Source organism: Cavia porcellus, unplaced genomic scaffold (genome assembly GCF_034190915.1).
Source record: "Cavia porcellus strain 051 isolate PalLab524CR breed Dunkin Hartley unplaced genomic scaffold, mCavPor4.1 scaffold_3, whole genome shotgun sequence".
Taxonomy (NCBI): Eukaryota; Metazoa; Chordata; class Mammalia; order Rodentia; family Caviidae; genus Cavia; species Cavia porcellus.
In genome coordinates this window covers 121,519,524-121,539,426 of record NW_026947486.1, presented here as the reverse complement: position 1 = coordinate 121,539,426, position 19,903 = coordinate 121,519,524, and the positions used below count along the sequence as shown (strand labels likewise).

At 32.8% G+C, this 19,903-nt stretch overlaps 1 protein-coding gene across 3 annotated transcripts; it reads left to right on the top strand.

Moving 5' to 3' along the window:
• Window positions 1-340: 340 nt before the first annotated feature.
• Clic2 (chloride intracellular channel 2) lies at window positions 341-19,169 on the top strand. 3 transcript variants are annotated; one of them, XM_003462166.5, is made up of 6 exons: window positions 344-691; window positions 7,039-7,148; window positions 7,707-7,832; window positions 16,953-17,059; window positions 17,723-17,904; window positions 18,603-19,169. In XM_003462166.5, exons 1-6 carry the CDS (start codon window positions 635-637, stop codon window positions 18,759-18,761), a joined length of 741 nt encoding a protein of 246 aa, XP_003462214.1. In that variant the 5' UTR covers window positions 344-634; the 3' UTR covers window positions 18,762-19,169. The 3 variants fall into 3 exon arrangements, with proteins under 3 accessions (XP_012996647.1, XP_003462214.1, XP_063102707.1); XM_063246637.1 differs by having other exon boundaries at window positions 345-691; window positions 6,926-7,148; XM_013141193.3 differs by lacking the exon at window positions 7,707-7,832 and having other exon boundaries at window positions 341-691.
• Window positions 19,170-19,903: the final 734 nt, after the last annotated feature.

Below are 19,903 nucleotides of genomic sequence, written 5' to 3'. Positions count from 1 at the left end.
TAATGTTAGAGGTGGAGACATCTCATGACATATAATTTTTAACCCTGTTTTAGACCATATCATTAGACAAAAACCATTTTCAATAATAAAAATTCAAGCCATTTCTGGTTGTTTTCCTGGAAAAGCTGTTAGGTTACAGGAAAAGTAGTAAGAGTTCTTTTTCCGGGCAGGGAGCCTAGGACTCAAAGGGAGGATCTGGAGAACATCTGGTCATATTGATATATAGATGCCAACACTGTGTGTGTGTGTGTGTGTGTGTGTGTGTGTGTGTGTGTGTGTGTGCGCGCGCGTGCGCGTTTCTACTCTGCTGACTCACAGCACTGAAGCCTCTCTGGAAATACCCCCACCCTTCCAGCCAGCCAGTTCATATACACCACTTGGGCTCCTCCTTGATTCAAATGTTAAGTCAAGAGGAAGAAAAACAAATTCAAGAGCTGCTCTTAAGCGTCTAGAATTTCTGTGTCCCACCTCCCAACAGAAGAGACTGGATCCAGATCTGACTCAGTCCAGTACAAGCTAAACTGTTATCTTAACAGCATTCCTTAAATCTTTGGATACAACTGGAAGAAAAGTCCATGGTATTGTAGCCTCTGCTGAAGGCAGGGGTCTGAAAATCAGCAGTAAAAGCAGAAAGATGGCGAGCCCAAGGCCTGACACTCAAGTAGACCCTGAAATTGAGCTTTTTGTGAAGGTAAGCTTATTAGCTGTCATAACAGCATATAGTATATATTACTTTTTCACACTGTACTTCAGCTTGTAAAAAATTCTCAATATTTATTACTGTTCATGAAGAAAGAATTCTGTAATTATTTTCTTAGTCTGAGTCCTAGAAGAATGCCTGGGTGTTTGGCTACTCCTAGAAAACAACAGGAAAACAGATATCATCTGAAAAAAGTTAAAATGATATAATGGAAAGAGCACTAGATTGATTGATAGTCAGAATAACTAAATTTAATTTTCAGTGCTTCCTATGAAAACTTGGGAAATTCTCTCCCTCCCTTACTCCCTCCAGAGCATTGTTTCTCCATCTACACAATAAATGAGGCTGACAAAATGATCCTAAACAGGCTTTCTAGATCTCGTAGACTGTAAAATATAGATTTTGGGAGACCTAAAAACATGAAGGAGAGGACAAAGAATGGTTCAATAACCATATTCCTTCATAGTCCAGGCAGAAATTTCTAAAATTCTCCCAAAGGACAAACATTGAAACAGGGTCATTTGTTTTTGTGGGAGAAAAAAGGAGTCTATGTGCTATTATGCAAGGAAGAGGCATTTTAGAATGTTGTGCTTCCTCTTTTCAGTATGCTCCAAAGGTTTTTTTAAAAAATATTTCTTAACTTTACAGAAATGTACTTTGGAAAACCCCTAAAACAGGAGAAAGAAACATGTTATCTCACCAAGAAAAAAATTTACATAGGTTACTCCAAATGAAAAATAATTTCCTAAATCTTTTCATACACTGTTTAGTTTTTTCATGTATTTTCAGTGACCATTAGAAATATTTAGGATAATACAATAATGATAGTAAAAAGAAATTTTTATGTTGTGGCTGGTCCTTTTCTAAGCACTTCTAAATAATTTACTTATATTACCTGATTTAGCCTCAAATAAGCTACTATTCTACTATGAATTATAGTCATATTAGTATCACCATCAGTGGTAGTGATAGCAGCAGTTACTACTACACAAAAATCTTAAGTTATTATAATATTGTAATATTATTCTCATCACTTCTAGGTAAGTATAGTAAGACAATAAAATTTAAAGAATTTTCTAAAACTGTGTAAACTTCTGATGATTTTTCAAAGGCATAAAATATAGTATGATTGTCAAATGTTAAGTCAAGCATCTATTAGCTACAGTAATAGTGCTACAACCATTTTAGATTACTCAAAATTGGTCACATAACAACAAGAAGGACATCATCAATCTGTCTTTTAAAATTATAAGAGAGAACCTCAAATTCCTCCATAACTAGGTAATCCAAATAAATGTTTGCCAAGCTATGGGATGTAAGAACTACTTCTCTTATCTATGGGTTATAGAAAAACATGTCACTGCTCAGACAGTATAAAAATTTTCTAAGTAACCTTTTACATTTACTAGTTCCAAACAAGAGGTAGTGTTTCTTCATAGGTTAACCAAAGTGTTCCTTTTGTCTAAATTTTGTTTACTCAACTCACTCAGACTTAAGTCAGTTGTTGGTAATAATACATGGTTTATCTTCATTGACTTCCTATATTTGGAAGGTAATATGGATGAGAGAGGTTACCAAATCACACCTCGGATGAGCAAATGCTGATTTGAATAATAATGTTCAGTTTCAACTACCCTATCATTTACTGAGTGTTTATTATAAGGTAGGCAATATAGTAAGTAGTTTATTACTAACTCCATTTTATGGATACAAAATTTAAAGGAAACAGAACTCTTCCCAATACCATATAACTAGTGAATGGAGGAGTTATAATTCTAATTCTTTGAAATACCTGTGTCTGATCTCACTCAACTGTTTTCATTTGGGCAAGAGTTAGTAGAACTTTCCAGAATTTCATCAGATGGAATCATTTAGTTGTAAGCTTATTTAGTCATTTAATAATGTTAAAACAAATTACAGATTTTTCTAGAAGAAGCTTGATTTACATCTGGTCCATGTTTTTTGTTTTGTTTTGCTTTACACTATGATCCACAAATCTCTAGAAATTTCATGGAAGATATTGGGAGGTGACATAATAATTAAAAACAGTAAAAAATGCTAATGAGTAAATTTAAAAAGCATTGATATTTACCAGTGATAAATATTAAATGAACCTATGATTTCCAACTCAGCTCTTGCTATGATTTTAAAACTCTACCACTACTTGTATTCCTACAAGTGATTGCATTCATATTAAAGTAAAAATCTATTCTGTATTACACCACTGTAGTCAGTGAAAACAGTGTCTTTCAACTCTGAAAGGTTTGGCAAGATTTATATCCAGGAACTAAGAAAAATGTTTTAATGTACATTTCATTTTTTTGTAAATGTTGAGCCCACTTTATTTGTTTGATATTCATTGTTAAACAATGCTTGCATTCTCTATTAAATACAATAAAACTAGATATTAATAGATTTATACAAAAATTATGGAACTAAATATTTGGGCCCAAATTCTAAAAGTAATCATTGTGTTAAAAACTTTTTTAAGTAAATGTAAGTAAGGAGGAAAAGGTTATACTTTACTTTGAATATTCAGACCATTTTTAAGCCCTCTTAAGACTACCATAAAGATTGATTAATTTAAAAATGCAAGGAAACTATTAGGTGGAAAAAAGAAGTGTTTAAACATGTGGATTCTGAAGGAGATAGTCTTGAATTTGCTAAATGAGGAAAATAATATGTGTTAACAGCTCTTGATTAGCTGAATGTTCTTAAGCATGCCAGTTTTGGTGAGCTTCACTGTCCTCACCTATAAAACAAGAGTGATAACATAGCCCACCTTAAAGGATCATCCTTATAGTGAGGGTTAAATGAAACAAATATGGAAATAACAGTAGTTAGTAACATAGTAAACACTCCGTAAATGTTGATTATTGTTGCTAATATTATTTTTCAAGTTTATAAACTTAGATCACAGACACAAGGGAGAAAAAATATTTTTAACAATGACCACACTTTGTCAGCAAATCATACTTAAGAGATAAGTAATTTGTCAATTAAGCTAGATTTATATCATAAAAATTTATGTAACACTTTTAATCATAAAATAAACAGAAAAACTTGAGTTTTCTTGTGAAAATTTGCTCCATTTCCCCCACATATCAGTATTTTGATTCTTCTTTCCCCAAAGCTGATCCACCCTTCCTGTTGTATCTATTATCAGCTTCATTCTTCTTCCTGCTTCCCACCCTTAATCATGTTTTCCTCACCAAACTCAGTTCAGATTAGATGCTTAATCTGACTTTTGTTGCAAAAGAAATACAGCTGCCAAGGTTGGTTGCCTCTTCCCGTACCTATTCACTCCCTGACATCAGGAAATAGCAACAATAAATATTTCCTCAGTCACACTCATTGCCAAGCAAAGGAAAATTTGCTAAAAATTATACACAAAAGTTTTGCCCAGGCTTCTGGGACCTTAATATTGTTACAAATAACAGATTAAAGTAATATTAAGATAAAGCACCATATATTTCATTCTCTGTCTATATACTAGTGGCTAAGAGACTGAAGCAAAAGAGAAACAATTGGGTCTTGCAGAAGAGAAATGTTAATAGCTTGGACTTAACTGTGCCTCATAGATACTAAGCATCAAATAAAGATTGAATGAATGAATGAATGAATGATCATGGCAAAGGAAAGAGCTAAATTTTGGGGGGAGATACCTGACAGAAGTTAGTTTGGACTCAATATAGGAGGTTAATTAGAAGGATGCTTACCAGTTGTCTGTCTTGGACAACTTAGTAGATGGTGTTGCAATAACGAAATGGCACAGAATAGGTGGCTGTAATAATAAAAATTTATTTCTTACAGTTGTAGAGGTCAGAAGTCGAAGATCAGGTTGTCAGCATGGTCATATTTTGGTGAGGGCTCTCTCTTATTGGCTTGTAGATTGCCACCTTCTCAGTGTCTTAACATGATATAGAAAGAGAACAAGATCTCTGGCATCCTTTCTCATAAGATCACCAATCCAATCTGGAAGTTCTCATTCTTAGCACTTCATCTAACTATAATCACCTCCCAAACACCCCATTTCCAAATACCATCACTCTGAAGGGTAAGAATTCAACATATGAATTTGGGAAGGTACACCATTCAGTCCATAGCAAATTCACAGAATTAGGGGCTCTAAAGAAAGAGTAAGTTTGTGTATAAAGTAAAGAAAATGGGTTAAAATTTACTTGGAATACACTGAAACTTAATCTTAAAACTTAGATCTCACACGAGGACACTACTTCAGCTATATCCCTCTCAACAAAAAGTTGCCTTTTTCTCCATCCCTCTTACTGTTGAGCCTGGAATTGAGGTAGGTGTCCTCTAGGTATCCTCACTCCCCACTGATGTTTCCAGGACTCGTTTTCCTCCTGTCATAACAAATACCTAAGTGGAGTCATCACTACCTCTCATTGCTGTAGTCCCCAAGTCACTCTCCCTTATTTTTGAAACTCATAGTCACTCTTTCCAGTACTACTCTCCTAATTCTTGATGATTTTAATACCTATAGAGTGACCCAAATCTGTGATATCTCAGATCCTTGACTTCCTGTCCTTTAAGGATCTTATTCTAGGTCATCTCTCAGTTCTCCCTACCATTGTCCTACCATTATGTTGGTCATTGCATTGATTACAACCTCTGCATAATATTGTTTATTCAAGGTGCTGTAGGGGCCTGCTTCTGAGCTTTTATATTTTAACATATTTTATCAGTAGAATTTATATAAAGTAAAATACACCCATTTTAAGAGTATTGTTCAATGGCTTTTAACAAACTTACATGTACATGTAACCACTACTCCAATCAAAATATGGAATATTTCCATCAGCTCAGAAAGTTCCTTGTGTCTCTGACACATTTCTTAACAATTCCTTTGAAAAGAAGCTTTAGCCTTGATGAAATCATGAGTTTTTATCTTTTCTCCCTCACTCTCTTACCAGTTACACTGACTTCCTTTCAGTTCCTTACTGCAGGGCCTTCGCACATGCTGTTATTGATGTTTAGAATGTCTTCTTATGCCCACTCACCTAGTTAATTCTCACTCCTTTAAACTCTTTTTAAATTATACATTCCTAATCAAAGGCCTTTCTTAATAAATGTCACATAGATTTTCCTGTTACACACTCATGAAATACACTTCGTTTCTTTAAAGAAGTTATCTCTATTCTATAATTAATTAGCTTGGGAGTATTTTTATTTTAATAGCGTATATATAATATAATATACCAGAGTATGCTAGTATATGTTAAACACATAATATGTTCGATGAATCTTTATTGGATAAGTGAAGGAAGAACAGAGGGTTCACAGATTAAATATCAAAACAGAAAAATGTGTTGCTGTTTTCAATTAATAGAACAAAGATGTGTTTTTTAATGCTAACTATTAGTTGTTATCTAATATAGATAACTATTAACTATTTGTTAGATAACTATTAACTATTTGTAAAACAAACAGAAACAGTTAAAATACTAAATCAAGAGTCTGAGTACACCTCTCACATCAAAAATAAATTTCAAATACAGTAAACAAATGCAAAAATGAAATAAAAACTACTAGAGGAAAACATGATAGATCTTTGTAAAAAAATAAGAAAATAAAGTTTAAAATGAGCTTTTTGTAAACTTTATGTACCTAAGCAGATCAGAAACCAAACAGCACAGAGGAAAAGAATGATGAATTTTGTGTAAGTTTTAATTTAAATGACATGTTTTAAAAAATACATGCAACATATATCACAAAAAATATCTTTATATATATATATAACTTTTATACTTTTATATATTATATATTTATATATGCTGTATATTTTATATACATTAATGAATATATATATATTTTTTTTCCAAATCAATAAAAACTATCCTCTTAATAGAAAAATGGGAAATAGTAATAAATAAATAATTTATATAATAAAGAAATCAAATTATCAATGGACATATAGAACAAAATCAGGAAGGAAATTTGGCAAGTTCTATCAAAACAGAAAATATAATCTTTACTCAGTGTTCTCATTTTAAAGATTAGCCTTAAAGATGTAATCTCAGATGCACTATGTTATATGGTCAGAAAATGTTTGAAGTACTTAGTATAGTAAAAATTTTGCAATATCCTAAATTTCTATCAACCAGAAAATAGTTATACAGATTTTGGCAATATTACAAATTTATTATGTGTTTGTATCACTTGTAATTTTATATATAATGGGATTGATTTATTGTCTTTTTTTAGCCCACAGATTAAGAACTTCTAATTTTGTCTCCAGTACCTAGTTTATTTCCCAGTGGGAACTCAATACATACTTGAACAGATGAAAGAATTGAGACTTTTCCTTACCCTAACAGGCTGGAAGTGATGGAGAGAGTATTGGAAACTGTCCCTTTTGCCAACGCCTTTTCATGATCCTCTGGCTTAAAGGAGTTAAATTTAATGTCACTACTGTTGACATGACCAGGTAAGATAATTCAGAGCATGTTAAATTCTGGAACTTCAGATGAAATTGAATGAATAAATTTAGAGTGACTTGAATGTTACATTTATGATATGTACTTTCTTTCTTTTTTAGTTAATTTTTTTGGTACATTTTAGACATATATAATGATCACATTCATCACAGGGAATTTGTACCTGATCTCTTCTCCTTCCTTCAACCCCTCTTCCCTTCCCTATTTACAAAAGCATTGTTTCCATTTTTCCTTCTATTCTTTTTTCTTTTCCCTTCCTTCATTTCCTTGACCCTCTCTTGTTTTTCATCCCATTTGAACATTTTTCCCCATTTCCTAATATCTGTTATACATTTCAGCCCTTATTTACACTTTCATGGGTTTCTTAATATTACTCAGCCATAAACAAGGATAAACTTGAGACATTTCTAGGTAAATGGATGTACTTTGAGGCCATCTTCTTAAGTGAAATAAATCAGACATACATGTTTAAATATCGCATTGTTTCTCTGGTGTATGACATGTACTTTACCTAGACACCTAACTCTGTTTATTTTCAATAATTATAGAAAGCCTGAAGAGCTGAAGGATTTAGCCCCAGGTATCAATCCTCCCTTCCTGGTGTATAATAAGGAACTGAAAACTGACTTCATTAAAATCGAGGAATTTCTAGAGCAGACACTAACTCCTCCAAGGTACAACATTTTACAGGATATTATTATATGAAAGATAATCTATTTATTGGTCTATTTATTAGAGGTTGAAGATTCTTGTCAAACTGATTTGGAATTTTAGGGCCTACAGTCAAGACACATGCATGACAAATATATGATCCCTGCCATCCCCGGGCTAATATTCTGAAAGAAAAGGCATGCTATATTTATTTTTTATTGCTTTGCAACAAATATACCACAAAATTAAAACAATACTCTTTTATTTACTCAAGGATTCTATTGGTCAGGAGTCTGGGTATGGCTTATTAGAATCTTCTGCTCAGAGATTCACACAGTAAAACTGCAATCAAATTATTGGTTGGTTCTCATCTGTCGCCCAGGATTTTCTTCCAAGTTCATCAAACTTTTGGCAGAATTCAACTTCTTGCAGCAATCTGAATAAGGTTTTGGCTTATTGGTTTACTGTGGATTGGCCTCAGCTCTCAGTTCATAGAAGCTGACCCTCTGCACCAGCTGTTCAGAACATGGTTGTTTACTCTTTTCCTCAGAAACAGACATAATGTGTCTCTGATGCTTATCTGAATAGGTCATGAGTATCCAGGGTAACTTCTCATTTGATTAACTCCAGGTGAACTCGTTGCTAACATTATCATAGACATGGTACCCACTGTATTCACAGGTTTCAGCTGTGCTCAATGGCAGGGCACTATATGGGGTAGGTACATACAAAGTGGGAATTTGGAGACCATTTTAGAACCAGGACTACTCTCTTAATTCTTAATATTTGCAATTTCTATTTTTTTGTCCAGGAATTATTTTACTTATTTTATAAAATTGCTTTAAATTTTCTTTTTCTAAAATTACATATGAATGAAGCATGTATATTTTTGGAATTGATTTCTAATTCTCTTCCATGACTGCTGAATTCTTTTTCAACTAAAAGTACACTGCGATAATATCCTTTTAGTTAGAGATTGCCTAGAACATAATAGTTTAGATTTTTTCAGTCTTTGTAAAACACTTTGTTTTAAACATATCCCTTGTGCCTAGTATATAACAACAGAGAATTGCCTATGGGGTACAAGAAACGAGCAAAACTTCTGGTGGAGCCTTTGAGATCATTCTTAAGCACACAGGGAGATTTCCCATTAGAACATCTGCCAGACTCTGAGGCTGCCCAAGTAAATGGAAAAAATGGTAAATAGAAAACCTCTGAAAAATAACAGGCTTTCCATGGTCCACTGATATAAAAATTTGAGTTTAGTACCTTCCAGGGAGAGAGTTCCCCGAATAATCCAGGCACTCATGAAAATCCCGGAGGACCAAGGGTAAATTTGTCATAAACTCAGCCTTGATTCAGCACAACTTGTGATTCAAGGTATCATGCTCAACCTCCACTCTAACTTCCAAGCAAATGAATAGGTGCACCCTCTGGAGAAAAGGATAATTTTGAGCCACTACTATTTTTATGCATGTTTGTTATTCAAAAAAGTAATTAGCAAAAATAAAATACAGGACTATGTGATTTAAAAAAGAGTGAAAAAGACAATAGAACTAATATAGCTAATCCAATATTAGAACTAATCCAATATTAGAATTAGCTAAAAAGAATTTTCACATAACTGATAAGTTTAAGGAATAGAGGAAAGTAAGGTAAATATAGAGACTTTCACAAAAGCATTGGTATGTGTTGTGAAAAGAAGTGAAATTTTATAACTGAAAAAGAAAATGCCTATAAGATTTAAAGAATTTATGGCATAGGTTTAATATCAGACAAAGCATTGTATAAGAAATAACAGTGAATGGTAAGATGGGTATGTAGGAAATATCCAAATTGACATAATGAGAACAAAATGAATAAAAATATATAAAAGAGCATTTAGAGACATATAGCATGCAGAGAAAATTCTAACACTTGTCTAATTAGGGTTCCAGAATGGTCCCAGTTTGACAGTATTTGTTACCCTTCATCTTTCTTGAAAGTAGCCAGAAATCTAACAATTGTAAGGTGTTATCTCACTGTGGTTTTAATTTGAAAGTAGCCAGAAATCTAACAATTGTAAGGTGTTATCTCACTGTGGTTTTAATTTGCATTTCTACGTTGATTAGAGCTATTGAACATTTTTCATATATCTGTAACTCACTTTTATGTCTTCTTTTGAGAAAATTCTATTCAAGATCGTTGCAAATTGATGATAAAGTTGTTTTTTGTTAGTAGTAGAGTTCCTCGTATATTTTGAATATTAGTCCCTTACCAAATATATGATTTGAAAATATTTTCTTCCAACCTATCAGTTAGCTTTTGATTCTATTAACTTCTTTCTTTGTTGTAAAGAAGGTTTCAGTTTGGTGCAATCCCATTTGTTTATTATGCTTTCATTGTTTGTGTTCATGAGGTCCAATTCAAGAAATCTCTAGCAAGACCAATGTGATGGAAATCTTTTTACAGCAATTTTATAGTTTCAGGTCTGAAATTTAAGTATTTGATCCATTTTGAGTTACTTCTTACATAAGTAATGTGAGAAGGGCTATTTTCATTGTTGTGGTGTGTGGCTATCGCATTTTCCCGACACAATTTATTAGACTACATACTTCCCTAAGTGTGCTCTTGGTGCCTTTGTCCAAAATCAACTGATCATGGTAACATATATGAGTTTATACTCAAACTTCTGCATCTGGATATGCGATTTTTTCCAGCAGAATTTATTGAAGCTAAATATCACATGGTTTTTCATACATATATGAGAGAGGGAGGGAGGAAGAGAGAGCAAAATGGAAGATTGATACATAAATAGGAAGCAATGGGAAGTTCTGTTGTTTCAAAATATTTTAAGATAAATGCTAATTTATTTCATTTACTATTAGTTTCATTTGTTCACTGAAAAGAAAAATTTGTCTTTTTATTTGTTTCTTTGTAAGAGAGAATATTTTTGGTCTATCACTTGTACTCTGATTAACATTTTAGGCACTGTTTTAAGATCATGATACACAGTACATTTAACCATTTTATTCTCTATTTTGTTATGAAAATTTTTCATAGAAGAATATTTTTATGTCTTATTATTATCTCTTGGATTACATTAAAATACAAAAAAATCAACTGACCATAAATGTGTGGGTTTGTATCTGTACTGTCTATCCTATACCATTGCTACATGTGGCTGCTTTTATGTCAGTACCATGCATTTTTATTTCTATGGTTTTTAGCACTACAAATGTTACATTTTGTCAAATCCTAATTTATATCTATTGAGATGATGATATGGTTTTTGTTCTTCATTCTTTATTAATAGAGAATAACAATTTATTGATTTGCATATGTTGAATCATCCTTGCATTCCAGGGATAAACTCCTCTTGATCATAGTTAATGATCACTTTTATAATCATGATGTTGTATTCAGTTTGCTAGTATTGTGTTGAGAATCTTTACATGAATATTTATCAAGGATATTTTTCTGTAATATTATTTTCTTTTATTATCTTGTCTAGCTTTGCTGGTAGCACTGGCCTTATAAAATGAAATTGTTGTGTCCTCTTCAGTTTTTTAAACTAGTTTGAAAATGGTATTAGTATTTCTTTAAGTGTTTGGTAGGATTCAACAGTGACATGATTGGATCCCAGGTTTCTCTTTGATGGAAGATTTCAATATAACTGTTTCACTCTCTTTGCATGATATTATTCTATTCATATTTTCTACTTCTTCATTATTCAATCATAGTAGATTGTACATTCTAGAAATTTACCCAGGTCTTCTAAGTTATTTGATGTTTTGGTATATAATTATTTATAGTACTCTCTTAACAATCCTTTGTATTCTCTGATATCAGTTGCAATATCTCTGTTTCATGTCTGACTTTATATATTTAAGTATTTTTCTTAGTTTAACTAATGGCTTGTAAAATTATCTTTTCAAAAAGGCAATTCCATTTTATTAACGTTTTCTATTGTTTGTGTAGTCTCTATTTCTGCTGTGATCTTTATTATTTCCTTGCCTTTACTAACTCTGGGATTTTTTTTCTAATTATTTGAGACACTAAGTGATCTAACATTAGATCACTTCTGAAGTTTATTTTTTCATGCACTCATTGATTGCTGCAAACCTCCTTCCTAGAAATGCTTTCTTTGCATTCCATAATTTTTGTTTAATATGCATTCACTGTTTGTATAAAATAAATATTTCTTTACATTTCTTCTTTTGTCCATTGATTATTCAGAAACATTTTTAAAATTTCTATATGTTTGCACACTCTCTCAAATTCCTCGTTACTGATTTTTAATTTATCATTATGGACAAAAAATACTTGATATAATTTCAATCTTCTTAAATGTGTTAAGACTTGTTTTGTGGCCTGATGTATATTGTGGACTGATAAAAAAAACACGTATTCTGTTGCTTTTGGATGGAATGTTCTATAGATGTCTTTTAGGTCCATTTGGCCTAAAGTGTGATGTATCATTATTGATTTTCTCTCTGGATATCTGTCCATCTTTGAGGTATCAAAAGCCCTACTTTTATTGTATTGTACTCTATGTCCCTTCATGTTTATTAATATTTGTGTGCTCAAATGTTCGATGTATGATATGTTTGGATATGGCTTGTCTCCCAGAAGTTCATGTGCTGGAGCCTTGGTCTCCAATGGGGTAATGTTAACATTGTCAGAACTTTAAGAGATAGAGCCTAGTGGTAAGTAATTGGATCATAAGGGCACCATTCTCAGAAGAGATTAATGTGGACCTTGTAGGACTAGGATTAGTTCCCAGGAGAATTAGTTGTGATAAGGGTGCCAGACACTCCCCAAATCCTTTTGCATCTACTGTTGCCTTTTCCACACACACTCAGTTATTGTGACAGCATCTGCCACAAGGCCCTCACCAAAGTCAAACACATGCTAGTGCCATGCTCTTGAACTTTTCAAACTCTAAACCAACCAAACATATTTTCTTTATAAAGTATCCAGCTTCATATATTTTGTTCCAGCAAGATAAAATGGATTATTCATATGCATAATTATGCATATATTTGCAACTGTTAAATCCTCTTTAAGAATTGACCCTTTTATCATTATATAACTTTCTTTGTTTCATTGTACAATTTTGCCCTAAATTCTACTTTACCTAATATAAGTATAGCTACTCCTTCTCTTTTTTGTTTCCATTTGCATGGATTATCTTTGTCCATCCTTTCATTTTCAGTCTGTGTATGGTAAAAGAAAGTGTAGAAAACAGAGGTGGATCTTCTTTTTTAGTCCCTCTGGCCAGTCAGTCTGCGCTTCTTAATTATAGAATTTAATCCATCTACATGGATTAAAGACTTGTCAAGACTTGTCACTATGAACTTGTTAATTGCCTTTTTGTTTATTTGTAGCTCCTTTGCTCCATTCTCTCTTGTGTCTGCCTTTATGAATACGTGATTTTCTATAGTTTCTTCTTTACTTTCCACCTTTTGCATATTTATTGTAAGTTGTTACTCTGGTTTCCTTGAAGCTTGCATAAAACATCTTATATTTGTAATAACAACTTCAATCTCACATAAAATCTCTACATCTTTATTCCTGCTCCCTTGCAGTGTCATCTTTTACATTATATATAATTTAATCAATTACTCCAGCTACAATTATTGCAATATTTTTGTCTCTTAGACTTCATAGTATATATAAAAGTAACTTACACACTACCTTTTCAGAATTATAGTAATACAAATTTGATAATGTACTAGCTTTTCTATTTTATATATTTTCAGGTTAGTAATTAGTGCCATTTTCTTTCAGTTTAAAGAATTCCCTTTAGCATTTCTGGTAAGACATATTTAGTACTGAAGAATTCTGTCTTAATCTATTTTCTGTTATTATAACTAAATGCTCAAAATGAGGTAATTTATTTTTTTAAAAAAAGAGTTTTCTTGATGGATGTGGTGGAGCGTGCCTGCAATCCCCCAGCTACTTGGGAGGCTAAGGCAGGACTATTGCAAGTTTGAGACCAGCTGGGGCTGTTTGGGCAGTTTCTATCTCTCAAAACGAAATAAAAATGCTAGGGATGTAGTTTAGCATTACCTAGGCTCAATCCTCAGTAGCAGTCACAGACAGCAGATAGACACACACACACACACACACACACACACAGAGTCACACTCAAAATAGAGGTTTCTTTAGCCTATGATTCTGGTGGCTGGGAACTCCAAGAGCATGGTATCAACATCTGATCAGCATCTGGGGAGGGCCTTTGTGTTGGCTCATGATAAGGGAGATGGCATCACATGGCAAGACAAAGAACTCTAGCTCAGTCTCCTTTTTTATATATAGTTGGAACCTATAGTTTCATCAGATTTAGGGCACCACCCTTATGATCTTGTTTAACCTTAATTACTCCCTAAAGGTCTCACTGCCAAATACCATAAGTATATTAAGTTTCTACCTTCTAACTACCTCACAATGAGCATCAAATTTCAACATGAAATTTTGTAGAGACTTTCAAATCACAGAAAACTCATTTACTTTGTTTTCTGAGAAACTCTATCTTCCCTTCATTTTTGAAGGATGGCTTTGTTGAATATTCTTTGTTGGCAGGATGTTTGTTTCAACACTATCATTCTGTTCTCTCCTGCCTTGCTGAAAAAATTGTTGATAGATATATTTGAGTTCTCTTGAATACAGTGCATTTCTTTTGCTGCTTTCAGAATCTTCTCTTTTATATTTTAGTTTGATTATATGCCTTGGTGTAGTTTTCTTTAAATTTCTTGTTGTTTTTGAGACAGTGTCTAGGTAGGTTTGAACTCACTATTAGCTCAGCTAGCCTTGAATTCTTGGTGCTCCTATTTCATGCTAGGGTTACAGGTATGCATTATCATGCCAAGCTAGTCTTCTTTAGATTCATATGACTAGACATTTTTAAGATTCTTGTACCTGAATATTTACATTTTCCCCAGATTTAGAAATTTTCAGCCACTAGGTCTTTTAAAAATCTTTTTGCCCTTTCTCTGAACCTTCTGAGAAATCCATACTGCAAATATTGGTTCACCTGGTAGAGTTTCATTTTTCCTTTTGACTATTTTTTGTCAAATTCACTTTCTTTTGCTTAAGCTCTCTAGGGACTTTTATGATCAGTAACTGTGTTTTTATCCCTAGAATATTTGGGTTTTTTAAAATAATCTTTTTACAAAATTTTTCCCTTTTTCATGTATTTTTTTCTGATTTCATTTAATATTCTATCTTTTTCTTGCAGATCACTGAGATTCTGTAAGGCAATTATTTTGAATATTTTAAGCAGTTCTTAGATCTCTTGGTTTAAGATTGGCTACTGGTACTTTATCTTGTTTCTTTGATGATGCCATGTCTTCCTGATGGTTTGTTGTCCTTGTGGCAATTAATTGGAATGTGTGAATTTTTAATTTTTTTATTTAAAGAGAAAAAAACAAAACAAAACAGTAAAAGGGTACAAGCAATACAGAGTTTCAAAAAATAAACAGTAAGAAATCACTAGTTAATAGATTACATATTGTCATAATTACAAAATTAAAGCATACAAAGTGGACATTCAAGCAGTGAGATTGCAAACAGTTCTGTTCAATGATCCAACGAAAACTTAGTAATATGGTTTTCTATCTTACACACTTAAATATACATGCAGTTATATTCTTTAGAGCACTTTCTTTTCCTCTCTTTTTTACAATAACAATTACACATTTTGGGTTTTATTACTCCCACAGTTCTTATTACTTTTTTTTGAAGAGAATAAAACCAAATGTGACAAAACAAAACAGAGTCAATCAAAACAAAAGGATGGACATAGTACATGACGTAAAAACAGAATACTGGGTGATCAATGGTTACTATAATGCCTTTTGCTATCTTAAAAAGAGTTGCCTCTATCATCAGTTATAATAAAATTGAACAAAATAGTACAGAACAAAACCAATAAAACCTAAACATTGAAGACCTTTTATAGGCAAAGAGATAATATAGAAACCATTGTTTGTTTTCTGTTAGCTGGTTCTAAATACCTTGTAATACTTTCATTCTCTTAAATGATTTCACACTGTCTTGATATGTTGATGCTATAGTACACAGTTATACTCAAATATTTCAAGGAAAGAAACACTATGGTAACTACTATTATGTCAGGTTATCTGGTGGTGAAACACTATGTTGCTTAAATTGTTCTGCTGACCTATGTTGTTATGTCCTCTTTTATCCCGATCTCCCCTTTTTTTCCTTTTTTTTAAAAAAGGAAATTAATTTTTTATTGTTTTTTTAATTAAGGGAAAAAATAAATTTAAAAATAGCAGGAATGTGTGAATTTGAAAAAGTGTCATTCCAGTCTTTGCTAACTGGCTTCAGCTGGGGAAATCTTTCACCAGAGAGTCTAGGCTGGCTGCCTTGTATGACCCATAACTCTTGTGTGACTTGCTACTGCAGTCCTGGGGCAAATTGGCCTGATGTTTCTGTCAGCCAGGTATCTGAATCCATGGAGATTCACTTGACACTGGGGACTACTGTGACAATCCTGGACCTTTTGACCTACACCTCTTTATTCCCTCCCTGCCATCACTCTTGGTAATGATGTGTTATTCTCCTTTATCATGTATTTGACTCTTTCACATGCAAATAAGAACGTAATGTATTTTTCTTTCTATGACTGGTTTATTTCATTCAAAATAAAACCCTTGAGCTTCATCCATTTTGCTGTAAATGGGAGGATATCCTTCTTTTTAATGACTGAATGACATCCTACTTCTCTTTTCTCTCTCTCTCTGTCTCTTTCTCTCTCTCTGTCTTGTCTTTCTCTGCAATTTCTTTATCTATTAATCCATAAATAGACACTTAGGTTGTTTCTGTTTTGAGACTTTGTAAATAATACTACAGTGGACATGGGAGTGCAGATATTTCTACAAGGTGCTGATTTGGAGTTCAATAGGTTTTTTGAATTTATTCACAATCATATGGATTTTGTTTAACATAGTGTGGATACTTACATTAATATATTATTTTATTTAACTATGCTAAATGAAATTTGCATTACAAAGAAGACATCTTAGCTACTTCTTTCCATCTTCCCCATCTTTTTTATTCTTTCATTTGTTTATAAATTGCAATATTTGAGAGCATTTTTCTACTATTATCTTTGAAAATATATTGTTTTTAAGGTATCCTCATCTGAGTCCCAAATACAAGGAGTCCTTTGATGCAGGCTGCAACCTCTTTGCCAAGTTTTCTGCATACATTAAGAATACACAAAAAGAAGCAAATAAGAGTAAGATTTCTTTCTTTCAATCTATTTTTCTCACCTTCACAATTTCATTCAGCTAAAATAGAATTTCCCTGAATATATAGTATATGTTGAGATGATAGCCTACTTTATTCTCATTTTCTGTTATCTCCCCTTAATTTTTCTTAATAAGTTTTATTAGATTTAGAACCCATGATTCAACATATCAATTACTAATATAGCCTAATTATAGCATATTGGCATGCTAAGTGTGAACTAGCTGCAAGACTATGTGTGAGTAAGGTTTCTTAAAATATTGCACTATCAACATTCTTGAATAGGTTTACAATCTTTGAATCATGAGAATTAAGTCTCTTCTTTAGCTTTCTGACTCTTCTGTGTTGAATAACATGTATTCCCTCTCTCTCTCTCTCTCTCTGTCTCTCTCTCTCTCTCTCTGTCTCTCTCTCTCCTATCAATGCACCTTACCAAGAAAAATCCAAATCAGGATGTTTTCATTCACCATTTGATGTGACTATGTCTCCATCAGTGGATAGTTCAGCATTCTAAATAGTTAAGTAGATATTGAAGAGCTAGTGTAAGTAATGTGTATAAATATAAATGTTTAAATTGTGAAGTGCATATTAAGAATGTGTTTAGTATGAAGACAATATATTTATAAGTAATCCTATGCCTTCATTGCCTAAGATTTTGAAAAAAATCTGCTTAAAGAGTTTAAGCGTTTGGATGACTACTTAAACACTCCACTTCTGGATGAAATTGATCCAGACAGTGCTGAGGAACTCACAGTTTCCAGAAGATTGTTCTTGGATGGGAATCAGCTAACACTGGCTGACTGCAGCTTGCTGCCCAAGTTGAACATTATTAAGGTTAGTGTTTACAGGCTGGGTGTAGAAGGCCTTGTGGATTGCCAACCTTCCAGTATGATGTTACATGAAAGCTTTGTCATCATTGTCCTGCATAAGGTATATTTCCTATTTCCCCTAAGAGAAAAGATACAAAATTATGTCCTGTAGAAAGTATTAAAACTTCTTGTTTCTCTCTTCTTAAATCAGAAGGTGTTTTCCATTGTCTTTTCTATAAAATAAGGATAAATATATTAACCCTTTTCACAGAATTGCTGAGAAAATCCAATAGATTAAAGCATATAAAATGCTTAGAATACACAGTGCCTTGGTTCACAGCATTGGTTATGAACAATATGGGCTATTCAAATGATGATGATTTAATCATTAATTTCACAAATGTTTGTTGACCAGAACTTGCACAGATTTGCTCTTTATGTTTTGTGCCAAACACAGAGTACATTAACAAACAAGAAATAATCAAGACCCTGAATAAACTCCTGAGGATGTTGTATTTTCTTTTCTATTCCTTCCTCCTCTGGATATATTCATAATGAAACATAGCACCAATAAAAACATTTATAGACAAAATATTAAAATAGTGAATCCAAGATTCAAGTTTATTTTGTAGTATTTGAGTTTGAGATATGTTTATACACAGTAGGTATATAACTGATATCTTTTATTGCTACTTATTTTTCTTCACTTTACTTGAACCCTAGGTTGCTGCCAAGAAATACCGTGACTTTGACATTCCAGAAGAATTCTCAGGAGTCTGGCGCTATCTGCACAATGCCTATGCCCGTGAAGAATTTATTCACACATGCCCTGAAGACAAAGAAATTGAAAACACCTATGCTAGTGTGGCTAAACAGAATTAGAACAGCTCTTTCGGGAGAAAAAGCTCTCTTTGTTATCAGATTTTACTTCCTACCATATTAGAAAGATTTTTGGAAATAATACCAAAAATATTATTTTCTTTAACTCATTTATAAAAAAGAACTCTGTATTTTCTATATCCAGTTATCTAGCCATAAACTGTCCACTGTATATTTTATATAGCTTCATATTTCACTTCCATTTTCTTTCTTTCTACGGTAAATCATTGTGATCTTCAAGGACATAGAAAACATTGAGATCTTTTGCCCTTTGAGTTCCTAGAATGCATAATATATGAGCTAAGCAGATTTCTGAAGTTACAAATTACACAAGTAGAGCCACAATCTCAAATTGCTTCTTAGAAACAATTCCATTTAAATCATTAAAACAATTTTAATTTGTTACTTTGATACATGCATGAGTTTTTTTCTGATATGAATAATGAAATAAGTGAATAAGAATATCAGAGAGGCAAATTCTAAAATGTTTGTTTAAAATTCAGTAAATGCATCAAGACAATTGGATTTGAATAATATTCAAGCATTAAAGACCTAGAAATATGATTTCTTCATACTCACAAATGAGACTATGATCTTCAAGGCCAGATTATATAATTGTTAAATGAGCATTTGATAATTTTATTTTTAAAATTTATTTATTTTTTATCGGGTTCTGTCCTAGATCCCCGATCTCCCAAAAGAGTGTGTGGTGGTTCAATAAAAAGAGACAAGTTGTATTATTTTTAGGGCTCCAGGAGGGTCAAAACCCTATAATTAAGCTCCAGCTTTTGAGGGTAGAGACAAAGGATTCTCTGGATCAGTCCACTTCTATTAAGACCAAGGACAAAGGACAGAGAAACTGAGGAAAGTGTAGCCAATGAGCAGGACCTAGGGAGTCACTGCAAAGACGTCTCCAAGTCATAAATCAAGTAAATTAGTAGCACTGTCTTATCATGAAGATATGGTAGAAGTGAGACTGTAGGAGTAATCTTTGCAGCTGCAGTCTCTACCTTGTTAAATGGGGTTGGAGCCAGAGTGTCCGCAGCTGTGGCCTTATCTTGCCCTTTGAGGTCTCTCTGGCCTCACAGGCCACTACAGGCCTCAGCCAGGACCAGTGATTCATAGAGGCTCACTTACTATGAATC